At 48.4% G+C, this 14492-nt stretch overlaps 1 protein-coding gene and 1 long non-coding RNA gene across 2 annotated transcripts; one reads left to right on the top strand and one right to left on the bottom strand.

The window, feature by feature from the left end:
* The first annotated feature begins 2138 nt into the window (after positions 1-2138).
* On the top strand, positions 2139-10431 carry LOC134426003 (uncharacterized). Its single transcript, XM_063170995.1, has 2 exons — positions 2139-9634; positions 10119-10431. Exon 1 carries the CDS (start codon positions 6350-6352, stop codon positions 7421-7423), a length of 1074 nt encoding a protein of 357 aa, XP_063027065.1. The 5' UTR covers positions 2139-6349; the 3' UTR covers positions 7424-9634; positions 10119-10431.
* A 1762-nt stretch (positions 10432-12193) lies between these two features.
* LOC134426008 (uncharacterized) lies at positions 12194-14491 on the bottom strand. The gene is made up of 3 exons (XR_010029826.1): positions 14426-14491; positions 12895-12963; positions 12194-12448 (listed from the first exon to the last, which is right to left on the bottom strand). It is a non-coding gene; the product is annotated as an uncharacterized LOC134426008 (long non-coding RNA).
* Between the last annotated feature and the right edge of the window lies 1 nt (position 14492).

The following is a 14492-nucleotide window of genomic DNA, read 5'->3' as shown; positions in this document are numbered from 1 at the left end:
TTTGAAGTGACAGCGCACCAAGCACTGGACCCTATGCATCCTACAGATCCCTTTCAGGTGGAGTGGGGATTTGCCTTCTCACAGCTTTCAGTACACATTTGGCAGTGGGGTCCTGAGGGTCTGACAAAGCTTGTTGGTTTTTATTCCTGTGGTTTCAAAGATGCTGAGAAAAGGCATGCTACGTGGGAAGGAGGGTGTTTGTGGTTGGCTTGGCTCCCAGGGAGGTGGAGGAGAACTGGGCGATCCAAGAAACTGGGAGCTTGGGTAGCAGACCTCTGAAATTTGGGGGTGGGGATGTCTTACGAGAGGCTTCCCCTTACAGCCCAGCGGTGGCATCACAGCATCCAGAGGAGGAGGTCCCCAAGAGGGCCTGGGGGGGCTGCATGTCACGGGAGGTGGCAGTCTCACTAGAGACTTCCTGAGCAAGAAGTGTCTCCCCAACCCACAAATGCCCCCTCAGCCCCTCAAGTGGCTGCTGACCCACAACTGCCCAACTGCCCCCCCCCCCCCCCGCCCTACAAGTGACCATCCCAGCCCACAAATCACCACCTGGCCCATCGGTGACCCCTCTGACCCACAAATGCCCCCCAGCCCCACAAAAGTGCCTCATGACCCTGAGTAGCCCCCAGCCTTTGAGTGACAACCTTGTGACGGTGTTCATAGGGGTCTCAGGTTGAGGAAGGGACAAGAATTTGACTCTATATTTCAGAAGGCTTGATTTATTACTTTATGATATATATTACATTAAAAGTATACTAAAAGAATAGAAGAAATGATTAAAGGATTTTCTCAGAAGGCTAGCTAAGAATAGAAAAAGAAAGAATGATAACAAAGATTTGTGTCTCAGACTCTCTGTGTGAGCCATTAATCAGAAACAACCAACATGGGCAAATAAAAAATCTATCTGCTGCATTCCACAGCAGCAGACAATGAATGTTTACATTTTGTTCCTGTGTCCTCTCAGCTTCTCAGGAAGAAAAATCCTAAAGAAAGGATGTTATGAATAAGAAGCACGACTAGGCCAATATTCAAGCAGCAATCAATTTATTATTTAATATGGTAAAGTATGAGGAATACAGCGCTGGGTACAGTGGGGGAAGTTTTCCCTCCAACTGCACACTGATAGCTGAGGCTTACAGGTATTTATAGGGGTACTCACAAGCTTTCTCAGCAGTTTCTATTCCCAATTTTTACTCATCAGCAATTTCTATTCCAAATGCTTATGTCACAATTCTATACACTATTGTGATTTAATTTTTCTCAGGATGTATCTCAAAAGGAGTATCCCCAGATGGTGACGGTCCAGTTTCCGAAAGAAGAAAGATGAATCCCATCTGGTGGAGTCCAGGTCCCCAGATGTGTGTCCACCTTTTAATTGCAGAGACTCTAAATCTCATAACAGTGATGTGCAGCTCCCCTTTGGTCGAAACTATAAATCCTTGAGGTGATGTTCATCTTCCTTTCTCAAACTGTTTTTCTCTGCTTCAATAAGGCGTGAGATAAGCATATTTCCTTTATATATATTCCAAAGCTATAGTTTCGAGGATACAAGTAATATTCTAAAATTATACTTCAAAAGGTTATTATTGCAGAGCTTTTTATGGATTAAATGCAAGCAAAAAGCAACATCCTTAACACCTTAAATCCAACGCTCCTAAATTAACCAGGGTTAATTGCAAACAAAAGACAGGTTCAAAGGCCTTTTTCCATTCTTTATTTTCCTCAGTTATTATTAGAATTCCCAACTGTCCCATTCTCAGTGTCCACATATTTCGCATTCACAAGTACGCACGTCGCCTGTTTGTACCTGACACGAAACACAGCTTTGCATCTCACACCAGCATCTCCCATGCCCGCTTTTGTGAAATACAAAGCTGTGTTTTGTGTCAGGTACATACAGGCAACGTGTGTATTTGTGATTGTGATATCTGTGGAAACCGACCATGGGACAGTTATAAAGACGAATTCTAATAAATAACTGAGGAAGTAAAGCATGGAAGAAGGCCTTTGAACCTATCCTTTGATCACTATTAATCATTATAAGTCTTAAGCTGATTTAGGAGCATTTGAATTAAAGCTTTAAGGATGTTGCTTTTTGACAGGAACTTTCTGCTTGCAGCTAAGCCCAAAAGAGTTTTGCAATAATAACCTTTTGTCCTGGGGTGACGTTATGATGCTTGTATCCCCATTCATCTGTTCTGTGCCTTTAAGACCGGCTCTGAAGAGTGAAAGTTTTGTTTGGGTTTCTCTTATCAGGGACACAGAGACGGGCAGTACATAGGGCTGTTTTTCACTTCTTGCTTTTGGCTTGCTGCTTTGCTTGCTCTCTTTCTGCTCTTGCTTTTGCTTCTGCTTATTAGCTAGCTCTAGCTAATCGGTCCAAATTCCTTCCTGGACTGTTTCTCCTCTCCTGTTTCCGTGACCATCTCGAACCTGCTCCGGACTGGGACCTGGGAACACCAAGGGTTTGCACCGTTGCCCCAGCGCCGGAGGGACTGAGAACAGAGCAACCACCCCCGAAAGAGACTTTCTGATTTTGCCATCTTTCTCAGAGTGGTGTCATCTGGTATTGTTCATTTTGTGTGCTGGAGGTGCTGTGTCTGTCAAATAAACAGGTTCTTTCCACCTCTCTCCCTCTCTCCAAGGAATTCTTCCCAAACCAGTTGGGGGGGGGGTGGGGGTGTGCGCGTTTGCTTTTCTGAAGGGGCCCTCCTTTGCAGATTCTTTAACAAATTTGCCCTAAACCAGCACAAAATATTGGCACCCATCCTGGGGGCTCGAGAGAGTGGAAAAACCTTGTTTTGACTGCATTTTTGTTGCTATTACTCTGTGTTCATTTAAATCAGCTAATAGCCATGCTTTTTGGATTCATAATGTCTATTGGGGTGAAGGTTTGCATACATTTCTGGTCCCTAGAGTTTTTTGAGATTTTAATACCTCTCTGGTCCCTAGGTTTATTTTCTTATCCAGAAATAGCTTTAGTATTGTCCCTAATATGTAGTTTTTACATCAGAGGGGTAGTGACCAGAATAGCTATCCTGCTGGGCTTGGTGGCAATGATGTGCAAGTAGTTTATAAACATGCTAGGGTCTGCTCCAGGTATGAATGGTTCATGGCTGTGGTTACGCATCCAGTTTGTGGCAGGAGGAGCAGGAGAGAATGAGGTTTTTCAGCCTCTGCTTTCCTTCTTCTCCTATGAATCAGTTGCATCACTAGTGAAGACTGTTCAGTTTCCCCTCAATGTTAAAGAAACCATCTTTCTGGTATTCAATCTGGTAACCTTCCTCTATACAGCCTGCTGCTTCTCTAGAATGAGGGCTGAGATTTCTAGACGGGCTGATGAGACCCCTGACTCAGGAGTAAACCCCGGTGTGGAAAATCCTAAGTGGTGTGGAAAATGGGAGGATATGGGCCAAATCCTGAAGGAATTCTCTGACCCTATAGTCTGGGATTTTCCCCATGAACAAATTCAGAACCCAGCTGAGGTGGGGAAATATCTGAAAGAGAAGTACCAGGACGAGCCTAATGAGAGGAAGGTCATTGCAGTGAGCGGGGCCCTGGCATATGCTTATCTCACTCTGTTAGAGACTGTCGGGCAGCAGACAGAGGCAGGGGGCAGGGAGATAAGTCAGCAACTATCCCAGTGACTCAGGCTGCAGCTAACACTCCAGGCTCGAAGCCAGCAGCCAAACCAGATAGTGAACCTAAGCCAGCAGCTAAACCCATGGCTGTTGCTACCAGCACTAGAAGTGGGAAATGCACGGACAAGACCAATCAACCAGTGGATAATGATGATGATGATGATGATGATGAAGGAGAAGGAACCTCAATGCCTCCTCACATAAAATCAGGAGTCAAAGCGGCAGGTGCAAGATCAGAAGCAAATATTGAGTCTTATTCCCTGAAGGACCTTCGTGGCTTACGGAAGGATTACACACGACGACCCGATGAATCCATAATTAGTTGGCTGGTCCGTCCCTGGGATGCTGCAGGCGAGGCTACAATTCTGGATGGCACTGAAGCGAGGCATTTGGGATCCCTGTCACAGGACCCTGTCATCGACCAAGAAATGATGAGGGAGGCTAATCCACACAGCCTCTGGGCACGGGTCTTGGACAGTGTTGCACAAAGATACCTGTGTGCAGATGATCTCTATATGCAACAAACTCAGTGGAAGACCATAGAGCAAGGGATCCAATGCCTGAGAGAAATGGCAGTGGCAGAGATTATCTTCTTAGATGATGTAACATCTAGGAACCCAGACTTAGTGCCATGCACGTCTGTGATGTGGCGAAAACTTGTACAACTTGGGCCACATGAATATGCTTCTGCCTTAGCCATCATGAAGAGGGATGAGAGGGATGAGACTGTGCTTGACATGGCAAGGAAGCTCCGAGCATATGCAGATGCTGTGCAGGGCCCAACACATGCCAGAATCGCAGCGGTAGGAACACGTCTGCAGAATTTAGAGGATAAGATAGAGGAGAACCATAAGAAGCTTAGAGAGGAGATTAAAGAAGACCTTCTCCAAATTTCAGCAGTACAGATCCAAGGTTCTGGTATCCAAGGCAGACGTTTCCCAGATGGTGAGAGAAGGTACACCCCATGAGCTGAGCTGTGGTTTTACCTGCGTGATTGTGGGGAGAACATGAGAAGGTGGGATAGGAAACCTACTGCTGTTCTGGACGACAGGTGCGTGAACTGAAGGAAGCCACCAGGAGGAAAGCAGCTCCAGTTGCCCGTAGCCGAACAGCCAGGTATGATGATGATATGTCTGATCCCCTCAAAGGAACATTCAAAAAATATGCCCAGGGAAAGAAGGATAACCAGGCTTAGAGGGACCCTGCCTCTAGCCAGGTAGAGGCCAGGGAAAATCGTGTTTTCTGGTCTGTGTGGATTCGTTGGCCTGGCACATCGGAACCACAAGAGTACAAAGCTTTGGTCGATACTGGTGCGCAATGCACATTAATCCCATCAAGACATGTGGGGACAGAGTCTGTTTCTATTGCTGGTGTGACAGGGGGATCCCAGGATTTCACTTTGGTGGAAGCTGATGTGAGCCTAACGGGAAATGAGTGGAAAAAGCATTCTATTGTGACTGGCCCAGAGGCCCCATGTATTTTGGGCATAGACTACCTTCGAAGTGGGTACTTCAATGACCCAAAAGGACTCAGATGGGCATTGGGAATAGCTGCTGTAGAGACAGAGGGCATCCAGCAATTGAACACCTTCCCTGGGTTGTCTGAGAATCCATCTGCAGTAAGATGCCTGACGGGAGAAGAGCAACGAGTACCAATTGCCACTTCCATAGTGCATTGATGACAGTATAGGACCACTCGAGATGCTGTGATCCCCATGCATAAGATGATCCGAGAGCTGGAGAGCCAAGGGGTGGTCAGCAAGACCCACTCACCCTTCAACAGCCCCATTTGGCCTGTGAAAATCTGAAGGAGAATGGAGATTGACTGTGGACTACCGTGCATTGAATGAAGTGACTCCACCACTGAGTGCTGCCGTGCCAGACATATTAGAGCTCCAGTATGAGCTTGAGTCCAAGGCAGCAAAGTGGTACGCCACTATAGACATTGCCGATGCATTTTTCTCCATTCCTCTGGCAGCAGAATGCAGGCCTCAGTTTGCTTTCACATGGAGGGGAGTGCAGTACACCTGGAACCGACTGCCCCAGGGGTGGAAGCAAAGCCCCACCATCTGCCATGATCAAGACTGCACTAGAAAGGGGTGAGGCTCCAGAACATCTGCAGTACATGCATGACATCATTGTGTGAGGGAACACAGCTGCGGAAGTGTTTGAGAAAGGGAAGGAAATCATCCAGATCCTCCTGGGAGCTGGTTTCGCCATTAAAAAGAGCAAAGTAAAGGGACCAGCTCGTGAGATTCAATTCCTAGGAGTGAAGTGGCAAGATAGACGGCGTCAGATTCCTACAGATGTCATCAACAAGATCACAGCAATGTCTCCACCCACCAATAAGAAAGAGACACAAGCTTTCCTGGGTGCCATAGGTTTTTGGAGGATGCATATTCCTGAGTACAGTCAGATCGTGAGCCCTCTTTACCTGGTCACCCGCAAGAAGAACAATTTCCAGTGGGGCCCTGAGCAGCAACAAGCCTTTGCACAGATCAAGCAGGAGATTGCTCATGCAGTAGCCCTTGGCCCGGTCAGGACAGGACCAGAGGTAAAGAACATGCTCTACTCTGCAGCTGGATACAATGGCTTGTCCTGGAGCCTTTGGCAGAAGGTGCCTGAGGAGACTTGGGGTCGACCACTGGGATTTGGAGTCGAAGCTACAGAGGGTCTGCAGCCAACTACACTCCCACAGAGAAGGAAATCATGGCTGCCTATGAAGGAGTCCAGGCTGCCTTGGAGGTAATAGGCACTGAAGCACAACTCCTCCTGGCACCCCGACTACCACTGCTGGTGTGGATGTTCAAAGGCAAGGTTCCTTCCACTCACCATGCCACCAGTGCTACATGGAGCAAGTGGATTGCTCTCATCACTCAGTGCACCCGTATAGGTAAACTGAATCGCCCTGGGATTTTGGAGGTCATTACAAATTGGCCCGAAGGTGAGAATTTTGGTGTCACAGATGAAGAGGAACAAGAACCAGTGACACGGGCTGAAGAGGCTCCTCCCTGTAACCAACTGCCACCAGAGGACACATGCTACACTCTTTTCACTGACGGTTCCTGTCGCATCGTAGGGATGAACCGGAAGTGGAAAGCAGCCGTATGGAGCCCCACACGACAGGTTGCACAAGCTACCAAAGGAGAAGGTGGATCAAGCCAACTTGCTGAACTCAAAGCTGTTCAACTGGCCCTAGACATTGCTGAGAAAGAGAAGTGGCCAAAGCTCTACCTCTACACTGATTCATGGATGGTAGCCAATGCTCTGTGGGGATGGCTGGAGAAGTGGAAAAAGGCCAACTGGCAACGTAGAGGGAAACCAATTTGGGCTGCTGATGAGTGGAAAGACATTGCTACCAGGGTAGGGAGGCTACCTGTGAAAGTCCACCATGTAGATGCCCATGTACCCAAGAGTAGGGCCAATGAGGAGCACCAAAACAGTGAGCAGGTAGACCAAGCTGCAAAGATAGGGGTGTCCAAGATAGACCTAGATTGGGAACATAAGGGAGAGTTATTCCTAGCTCGATGGGCCCATGATGCCTCAGGCCATCAGGGCAGGGATGCCACCTATAAGTGGGCACGAGACCGAGGGGTGGATCTAACCATGGACAGTATTTCTCAGGTTATCCATGACTGTGAGATGTGTGCTGCCATCAAGCAGGCCAAGCGAGTGAACCCCTCTGGTACGGTGGGCGGTGGTCCAAGTACAAGTATGGGGAGGCCTGGCAGATTGACTCCATCACACTGCCCCAGACACGCCAGGGCAAATGCTACGTGCTGACCATGGTGGAAGCCACCACTGGATGGTTGGAAACCCACCCTGTGCCTCATGCTACAGCCGGGAACACCATCCTGGGCCTTGAAAAGCAAGTCCTGTGGAGACATGGTACCCCTGAGAGGATCGAGTCAGACAATGGGACTCATTTCAAGAACAGCCTTATCAACACCTGGGCTAGGGAACATGGCATTGAGTGGGTGTACCATATCCCTTACCATGCACCAGCTGCAGGAAAAGTGGAGAGGTACAATGGACTACTAAAAACCCAGTTGAAAGCTTTGGGTGGGGGATCTTTCAAAAATTGGGAGCAGCATTTAGCAAAGGCCACCTGGTTAGTTAACACCCGAGGTTCCACCAACCGAGCAGGTCCTGCCCAGTCTGAGTTCCTGAATGTAATAGAAGGAGACCAAGTCTCAGTGGTACATATCAGAGGTTTGTTAGGGAAGATTGTGTGGATCAATTCTGCCTGGAGTACAGACAAACCCATTTGTGGGGTTGTCTTTGCTCAGGGACCAGGTTGCACATGGTGGATAATGCAAAGAGATGGAACAGCATGATGTGTACCTCAGGGAGATCTGATTGTGGGGTGAGAATGATATGCAATATCGCTGCTCATTGGATGTTACTGCCATTGTCTGTACATTAAACCATACAGACATGAGATAGAAGGAAATGTGTAAGTGTTGAAGGTCTGGGCAAGTGGAAGATGGAGAAGGAAATGTGTAAGTGTCGAAGGTCTGAGCAAGTGATAGATAGAGCTTTAAGTGAGAAAAGTAAAAGGGGGGAATCCTGCAGATCTGTAATATAGGGCCTGGATTCAGTGGTCCAGTGTGGGGATGTGATGAAGGCATGATGGGTATTGCTTGTAAATTTTGGGGGAACAGATGGAAATTTTGTATGAATAATGCATGATGTGTTGTAGTATGTTGATGATATGGTGATAAGGGGTGGAATGTCCTGGGGTGACGTTATGATGCTTGTATCCCCATTCATCTGTTCTGTGCCTTTAAAACCGGCTCTGAAGAGTGAAAGTTTTGTTTGGGTTTCTCTTATCAGGGACACAGAGATGGGCAGTACATAGGGCTGTTTTTCGCTTTTTGCTTTCGCTTTTTGCTTTTTGTAGAAGTCCATCCGAAAATCCTTCATGTTTTGCCTCACAATTGTCATGAGAAAAAGACTACCGAAGGGTTAAAGCTGCTGAGCTGGTTGGGAAAGAAAGTCTCCTGCTTATCTAGTGATGTTTGCAGAACACGCCATGCTGTACTCGAAGGGGGCATGCTGCCCTTTTCTGGACAATTGAACTGGACTTTCTTCCAAACTCCTGACCTGGCTGGACTGAGCTCTGGGGTTGTTCCCCTCCGCTCCATGAGAAGACCCCTCTTGCCTGTCTTCAACCACCGTGACAGACCAACAGAGATGCAAATCCCCTCGTCAAGGAACCAAGAACCCCTTTGGCACCCTACTGGCACCCCCATGGCACCCCCCTGGACTGTACTCCCTCCCAACTCAGGGAGGGGGAAAACCCTAACGTACCTGTGAGCATTCGGCCATGAAAACAATGGACTTCTCCCCTCCATGGAAACCTAATTTCAGCTACCTTCCCCCAACCAAGAACAGTATATATATTGAGGTTCGGCCCGACTGTCCTTTGAGATCTCCCCAAGACGTAACCAGTGAGTTTCGCTGGCGGGACCCCGAAGACATCACGTTTTGGTAGCTATACCCCATTCCCTGACCTCCTTTCCTCCCTTTTTCCTTGTCTTACCCTTCTCTTCCCCGGATCCCTTAACCAAATGCATATTTAGCTGTGGTTATAATCAATAAATTGCACCTTGTTGATTTGTTACTGCAAAACCCCTGTGCCTCTTGTTGGTTATTTTTGCACCCAAAAATCATTCGTCACCCGTTTATTTCGGGCGGACCTTCACAGCTTGCTGCTTTGCTTGCTCTCTTTCTGCTCTCGCTTCTGCTCTGCTTTGGCCTCTGCTTATTAGCTAGCTCTAGCTAAACAGTCCAAATTCCTCCCTGGACTGTTTCTCCTCCCCTGTTTCTGTGACCATCTTGAACCTGCTCCGGACTGGGACCTGGGAACACCGAGGGTTTGCACCGTTTGGCTGCAGCAGCTGCCCCAGCGCCAGAGGGACTGAGAACAGAGCAACCACCCCCAAAAGAGACTTTCTGATTTTGCCATCTTTCTCAGAGCGGTGTCATCGGGTATTGTTCATTTTGTGTGCTGGGGGTGCTCTGCCTGAAATAGACAGGTTCTTTCCACTTCTCTCCAAGGAATTCTTCCCGAACCATTTGGGGGGAGGGGCTGCGTGGGTTTGCTTTCTGGAGGGGCCCTCCTTTGCAGATTCTTTAACAAATTTGCCCTAAACCAGGACATATTATTTTATATAATTTTATATACATTTTATATAAATATAAATTATATAATTTTAGAATATTGCTTATAGTAAGGATCTTTGAAACTATAGCTTTAGAATATATAAAAAGGAAACATGCTTATCTCACGCCTTAACAAAACAGTGAAAAGCATCTTGAGAAAGGAAGATGAACATCAACTCAATGATTAATAGTGTAGACCAAGGGAAGCTGCACATCACTGTTATGAGATTTATAGTCCTTGCAATTAAAAGGTGGACACACATCTGGAAACTGGAACTCCATCAGATGGGATATTTTTTTCTTCTTTCAGAAGCCGGACCACCATTATCTGGGGATACTCCTTTCTAGGATACATCCTGAGAAAAACTAAATCACAACAGTGTATAGAATTGTGACATAAAAATTGGAAGTAGAAACTGCCGATAAGTAAAAACTGGAAATAGAAACTGCTGATGAGTAAAAATTGGGAATAGAAACTGCTAAGAAAGCTTATGAGTACCCCTATAAATACCTGTAAGCCTCAACTATCAGTGTGCAGATGGAGGGAAAACTTCCCCCACTGTACCCAGCGCTGTATTCCTCATACTTTACCATAATTATTAATAAATTGATTGTTGCTTGAATATTGACCTAGTCAAGCTTGTCATTTATAACACTTTGTACTAAAATGAGGTCATTAGTCCTTCATGAGTGCACATTTCTTCTCTTGAATTGGGTTGGTGGTCCTGAATTGGGTCAGTGGTCCCAGGGAAGAAGACAGGAAGGTCTTGGTCAGGTCTCTGTGACCCTCTGGCACGATCCAAGGCCCCCTGCTTCCTGATGGATTGACACAGAGTCCAAGTGCTGGGCATTGTTCTACTGGTTTCAATATGCTCCTATAATGGTTCACTTGCTCCACTTCCTTCAACAAATGAGCTCATAATATAACAATTAGCTTCAGCTTAAGCATCTAATAATCATTAACCTATCATTGGTTTATCTAACTTCAATATGAACTGGTTCTAACTCTCACGTAAAATCCTAAATTTTTAAATCATGATTCACGGGTGCTGATGTTTGGCTCGGGCTCTCTCGCTGCTCCCGGCTCCTGCAGGATCCCAGCGTGAGCGGGCCCCAAGCGCCCGGCGCCGCAGGGCCTCGAGCCCCAGCTCAGCCCAGGGTCAGTGTCCATGGCCAGCCCCTGCCATGGGCTCCGGCCACTGCCCGCCCCGGCACCACCTGCATCTCCCAGGGCAGCTGGCTCCAGCCACCACTGGAGGTTCCGCAACGAGGCGGAACATTCAGCTCATGGAATCTTTGTTATCTGTGCTTACAAGTGCAAAACCAGCTGCTGCTGAGACAATGCTAGCTCTGAGTGAAGGCTTTCCACCTGTTAGAGATGCATATTATAATAATGGCTTTTGCCAATAAAAAACGGATTTTGTATGTGTAATGTTAAACTAACTTTGTTATACGGTTTTTCTTTCTATTGTTAATTAAGCTTAGACATAGAAGTGAAATAGCCATGCTTGTGTTAAAATGCCTGCTTGGATGGGATAACATCCAATGAACATAGGATGAGGACACCTGCTACAGGTATGTCAAATATCAGCACTCACCATATGAAGACAGTGTGGACCAAGACCCAAAAACTGGAGGTGATAAAAAAGGACTAAATCCACAACCAAGGAATCTGCATGCTGTAAAAAGGTGAACCCAAGGAAGAGCCATGCTAAATAACTCTTGGAACATGTAAACTAGTTTGGGGGAAAAGTTTACTATGCATAAGGATCTATGAATATGCAACAGGCTGATGTAATGGAAAAGGTATTTAAGGGGTATCCCCAAAGGTAACGGTGGTCTTGCCTGAGTGCCAAGGTGCACCCGGCCAGAATACCCTTTGCTCTATGGTCCCTGTCTCCTATTGTCCTTTATTACACTTTTTAAATTTTCACAGGAGACTGAACATGTTTTTCACACTACCCAAAATGCTGCATTCAGTTCTGACACACCATTAAGAAATCCCAGAGCAAACTGAAAGCTGACTACAGAATCTTGCAAAATCACATCCAAGAACATTTTGTCATAAAATCACAAATATTAACAGATACTGGGAAAGTCAACAACATTACAAAACAAGGTTCCAACAGCTGGGCCTAGAAGAGTTCAGGCAATGCATTTGATTGGAATGAGCCCTCTCTTTCTGACATGTGAGCAATGCCATCGAATTTCCCAAACCAGGGAAATGGGGAGCCCTGGCAGCAGCAGCTTCACACACAGCAATGACACAGAACAGGGCAGGGCAAGAGGCTGAAAAAAGGATAACTTCTACTTGCAATTAAGAGCTCTTGTTTCAAGTTCTACTAAAGACACTCTTAATATAGAGTCAAAAAGATTAAAAAATACAAGTAGTAACTGTAATATTAAGAGCAAAAGTAGCCAAAATAGCAATAATAAGAATGAATAATGGTAATAAAACCCGACCATACTTATACTAGGATTGCATGGCCAGGTTTTGGTAAGAGGGGGCTCTAGGAGCACCTTCTGTGAGAGGATGATGCAAGCAGCTGCTCCTCCATGTCCCACAGAGGAAATTCGAGGCAGCTCCAGGACAGACCAGCTGCTGGCCAAGGCTGGGCCCGTTAGAAATGGTGGTAACACCTTTGGGATAAGAGATTTATGAAAATAGATTATCATGTAGTTGTAGCTGTGACCAGGGTGAGAACATGTGAGAGAGGAACAACTCTGCACACCCCAGGGCAGGGCAGGAAAAGGGGCAGGAGCTGCTCCAGGGGCTGGAGCTGATTGCCCTGAGATTCCCTGGGGCAGCCCCTGGGGAGGCAGCTGGGCCCCTGCAGCCCATGGAGGGCACGGAGAGCAGAGATGCACCTGCAGCACCTGGAGGAGCCCTTGCTGGAGCAGGGGGTGCCTGAGCAGGGGCTGTGAACCCATGAGAAGCCTGTGCTGGAGCAGGGACCAGGCAGGGGCCTGCAAACCCATGGAGAGAGGAGCCCATGCTGGAGCAGGGTCCTTCCATGTGAGCCCATGGGAGAGTGAGGCACGCTGCAGCAGTTTGTGAAGAGCTGCTGTCCCTGAGATGAACTCACCTTGGAGAAGTTCATGGAGAAGTGTCTCCAGGAGGGACCCCATGGTGCAGCAGGGGAATGACTCCTCTCCTTGAGCAGCAGGAGAAACAACAGGAATGAACTGAGCAGAATCCCCAATGCCTGTCTGCCTGCACCCACTGGGGGAGGAGGCAGAGCTGGGAGGGAGGGAGGGAGGGGCAGAAGGTGTTTTTAAAGATTTATTTTACTTCTCACTATCCTGCTCTGATTGATAGTAATAAATTCAATTAATGTCTCTAATTTTGAACTGTTTTGCCCATGATGGCATTTGTTGAGTGATCTGTCCCAGTCCTTAATTCAACCCATGAAGACTTCATTCTATTTTCTCTCTCCTCTCCATCTCTGGAGGGGAGTGAGAGAGCAGCTTTGGTGGGTGCCTGACATCCATCTCTGCTCCTTGTGATGTCACAGGCCCATGAGTGTCCCAAGTGTGAGAAGAGCTTCTGCCAGAGCTCAGCCTTGACCCAACACCAGTGGAGGCACCACTAAGGGCAGCCCTGTGAGTGTCCTGAGTGCGGGAAGAGCTCCGTGCACTGCTCCAGCTCCATCCCCCATGGGACAGTCCACGCTGGATGATCCCCAGTGACCCGAGGTGGGCAGAGGCCCGGTGATCCTTGGTCCTGGTGATCCATTTTGGGAAGACACCTGCCTGGGGGCTCCAATTCATCCTGGCTCCCTGTATTGTCTTTTAATTTCTCTTTGTCCTTTCAAACAACCCAAAAACTGGGTAAAAATAAAGATGTTGAACTAAGGCAAGGATTTGGACATGGGGGAATCTTTCAGGGGATGATGTGGGGGATGCTGGATTAGAGGGAGCTGAGGTTTCCTGGGAGGGACTTGGGGGTTGCTCGGGCCTTTGGGCACCCCAGGCCGAGCAGCTCCAGCTGCACTGGGAGACTCCGGTGGAAGTTCTGGGGCAGCTGATCAAGGAGCCCTTGGCCCAGGACTGTCCCCATGTCCCCCCGTCTGCTGTCCCGCCCGGCTGCTGTCCTTGGCCAGCTGCAGAGAGCACAAGGCTTTGGGCATTTCTCAGAGGGCCCCAGGTGGCCGGAGCAGCCCCTCGTGCCAGCAGCCGCTGTGCCTCAGAGCCCTCCCTCACGCTGGGGCCATGCAGGGGCCATGGGCCTGGAGCAGGCTCCTGTTCTTGAGACAGGAGCGAGGCTGCAGCTCCCGCCTTTGGGCCCTGGGCCGCAGCAGCGCAGGGGAGGCCCAGCTGCAGAGCTCACTGCCCCTGCTGGGATTCACTGGGACACTTTGGAGCACCAACCCCCAGCCCATATTCTCTCTGTGGTTGCTCTTTCCATGTTCCCTGTCCCGTTCCCATATTCCCATCCCAGGTCTTATTCACAGTCCCTGTCCCCATCCCCGGTCCCTCTCCCCATTCCCATCCCCATCCCCGGTCCCCGTCCCCATTCCCGGTCCCTATCTCCATTCCCTGTCCCCATCAGCGGTCCCTGTCCCCATTCTCATTCTCATTCCCCAGCCTCATTCCCACTCCCGGGTCCCCTCTCACCGGACGCCGCCGCCATCGCTCCGGCTCCCCCGGCCCTCACACAACCGAGCAAACCCCGCGCTGCTCC

The sequence above is a fragment of the Melospiza melodia genome, chromosome 17, assembly GCF_035770615.1.
Source record: "Melospiza melodia melodia isolate bMelMel2 chromosome 17, bMelMel2.pri, whole genome shotgun sequence".
Lineage (NCBI taxonomy): Eukaryota > Metazoa > Chordata > Aves > Passeriformes > Passerellidae > Melospiza > Melospiza melodia.
Note: the sequence above shows the minus strand (reverse complement) of the source record. Positions and strands in the feature narration are given on the sequence as shown.

Excerpts from the sequence above, each read along its gene's own strand:
- LOC134426003 (XM_063170995.1), top strand. The coding sequence starts at position 6,350 with ATGGCTGCCTATGAAGGAGTCCAGGCTGCCTTGGAGGTAATAGGCACT.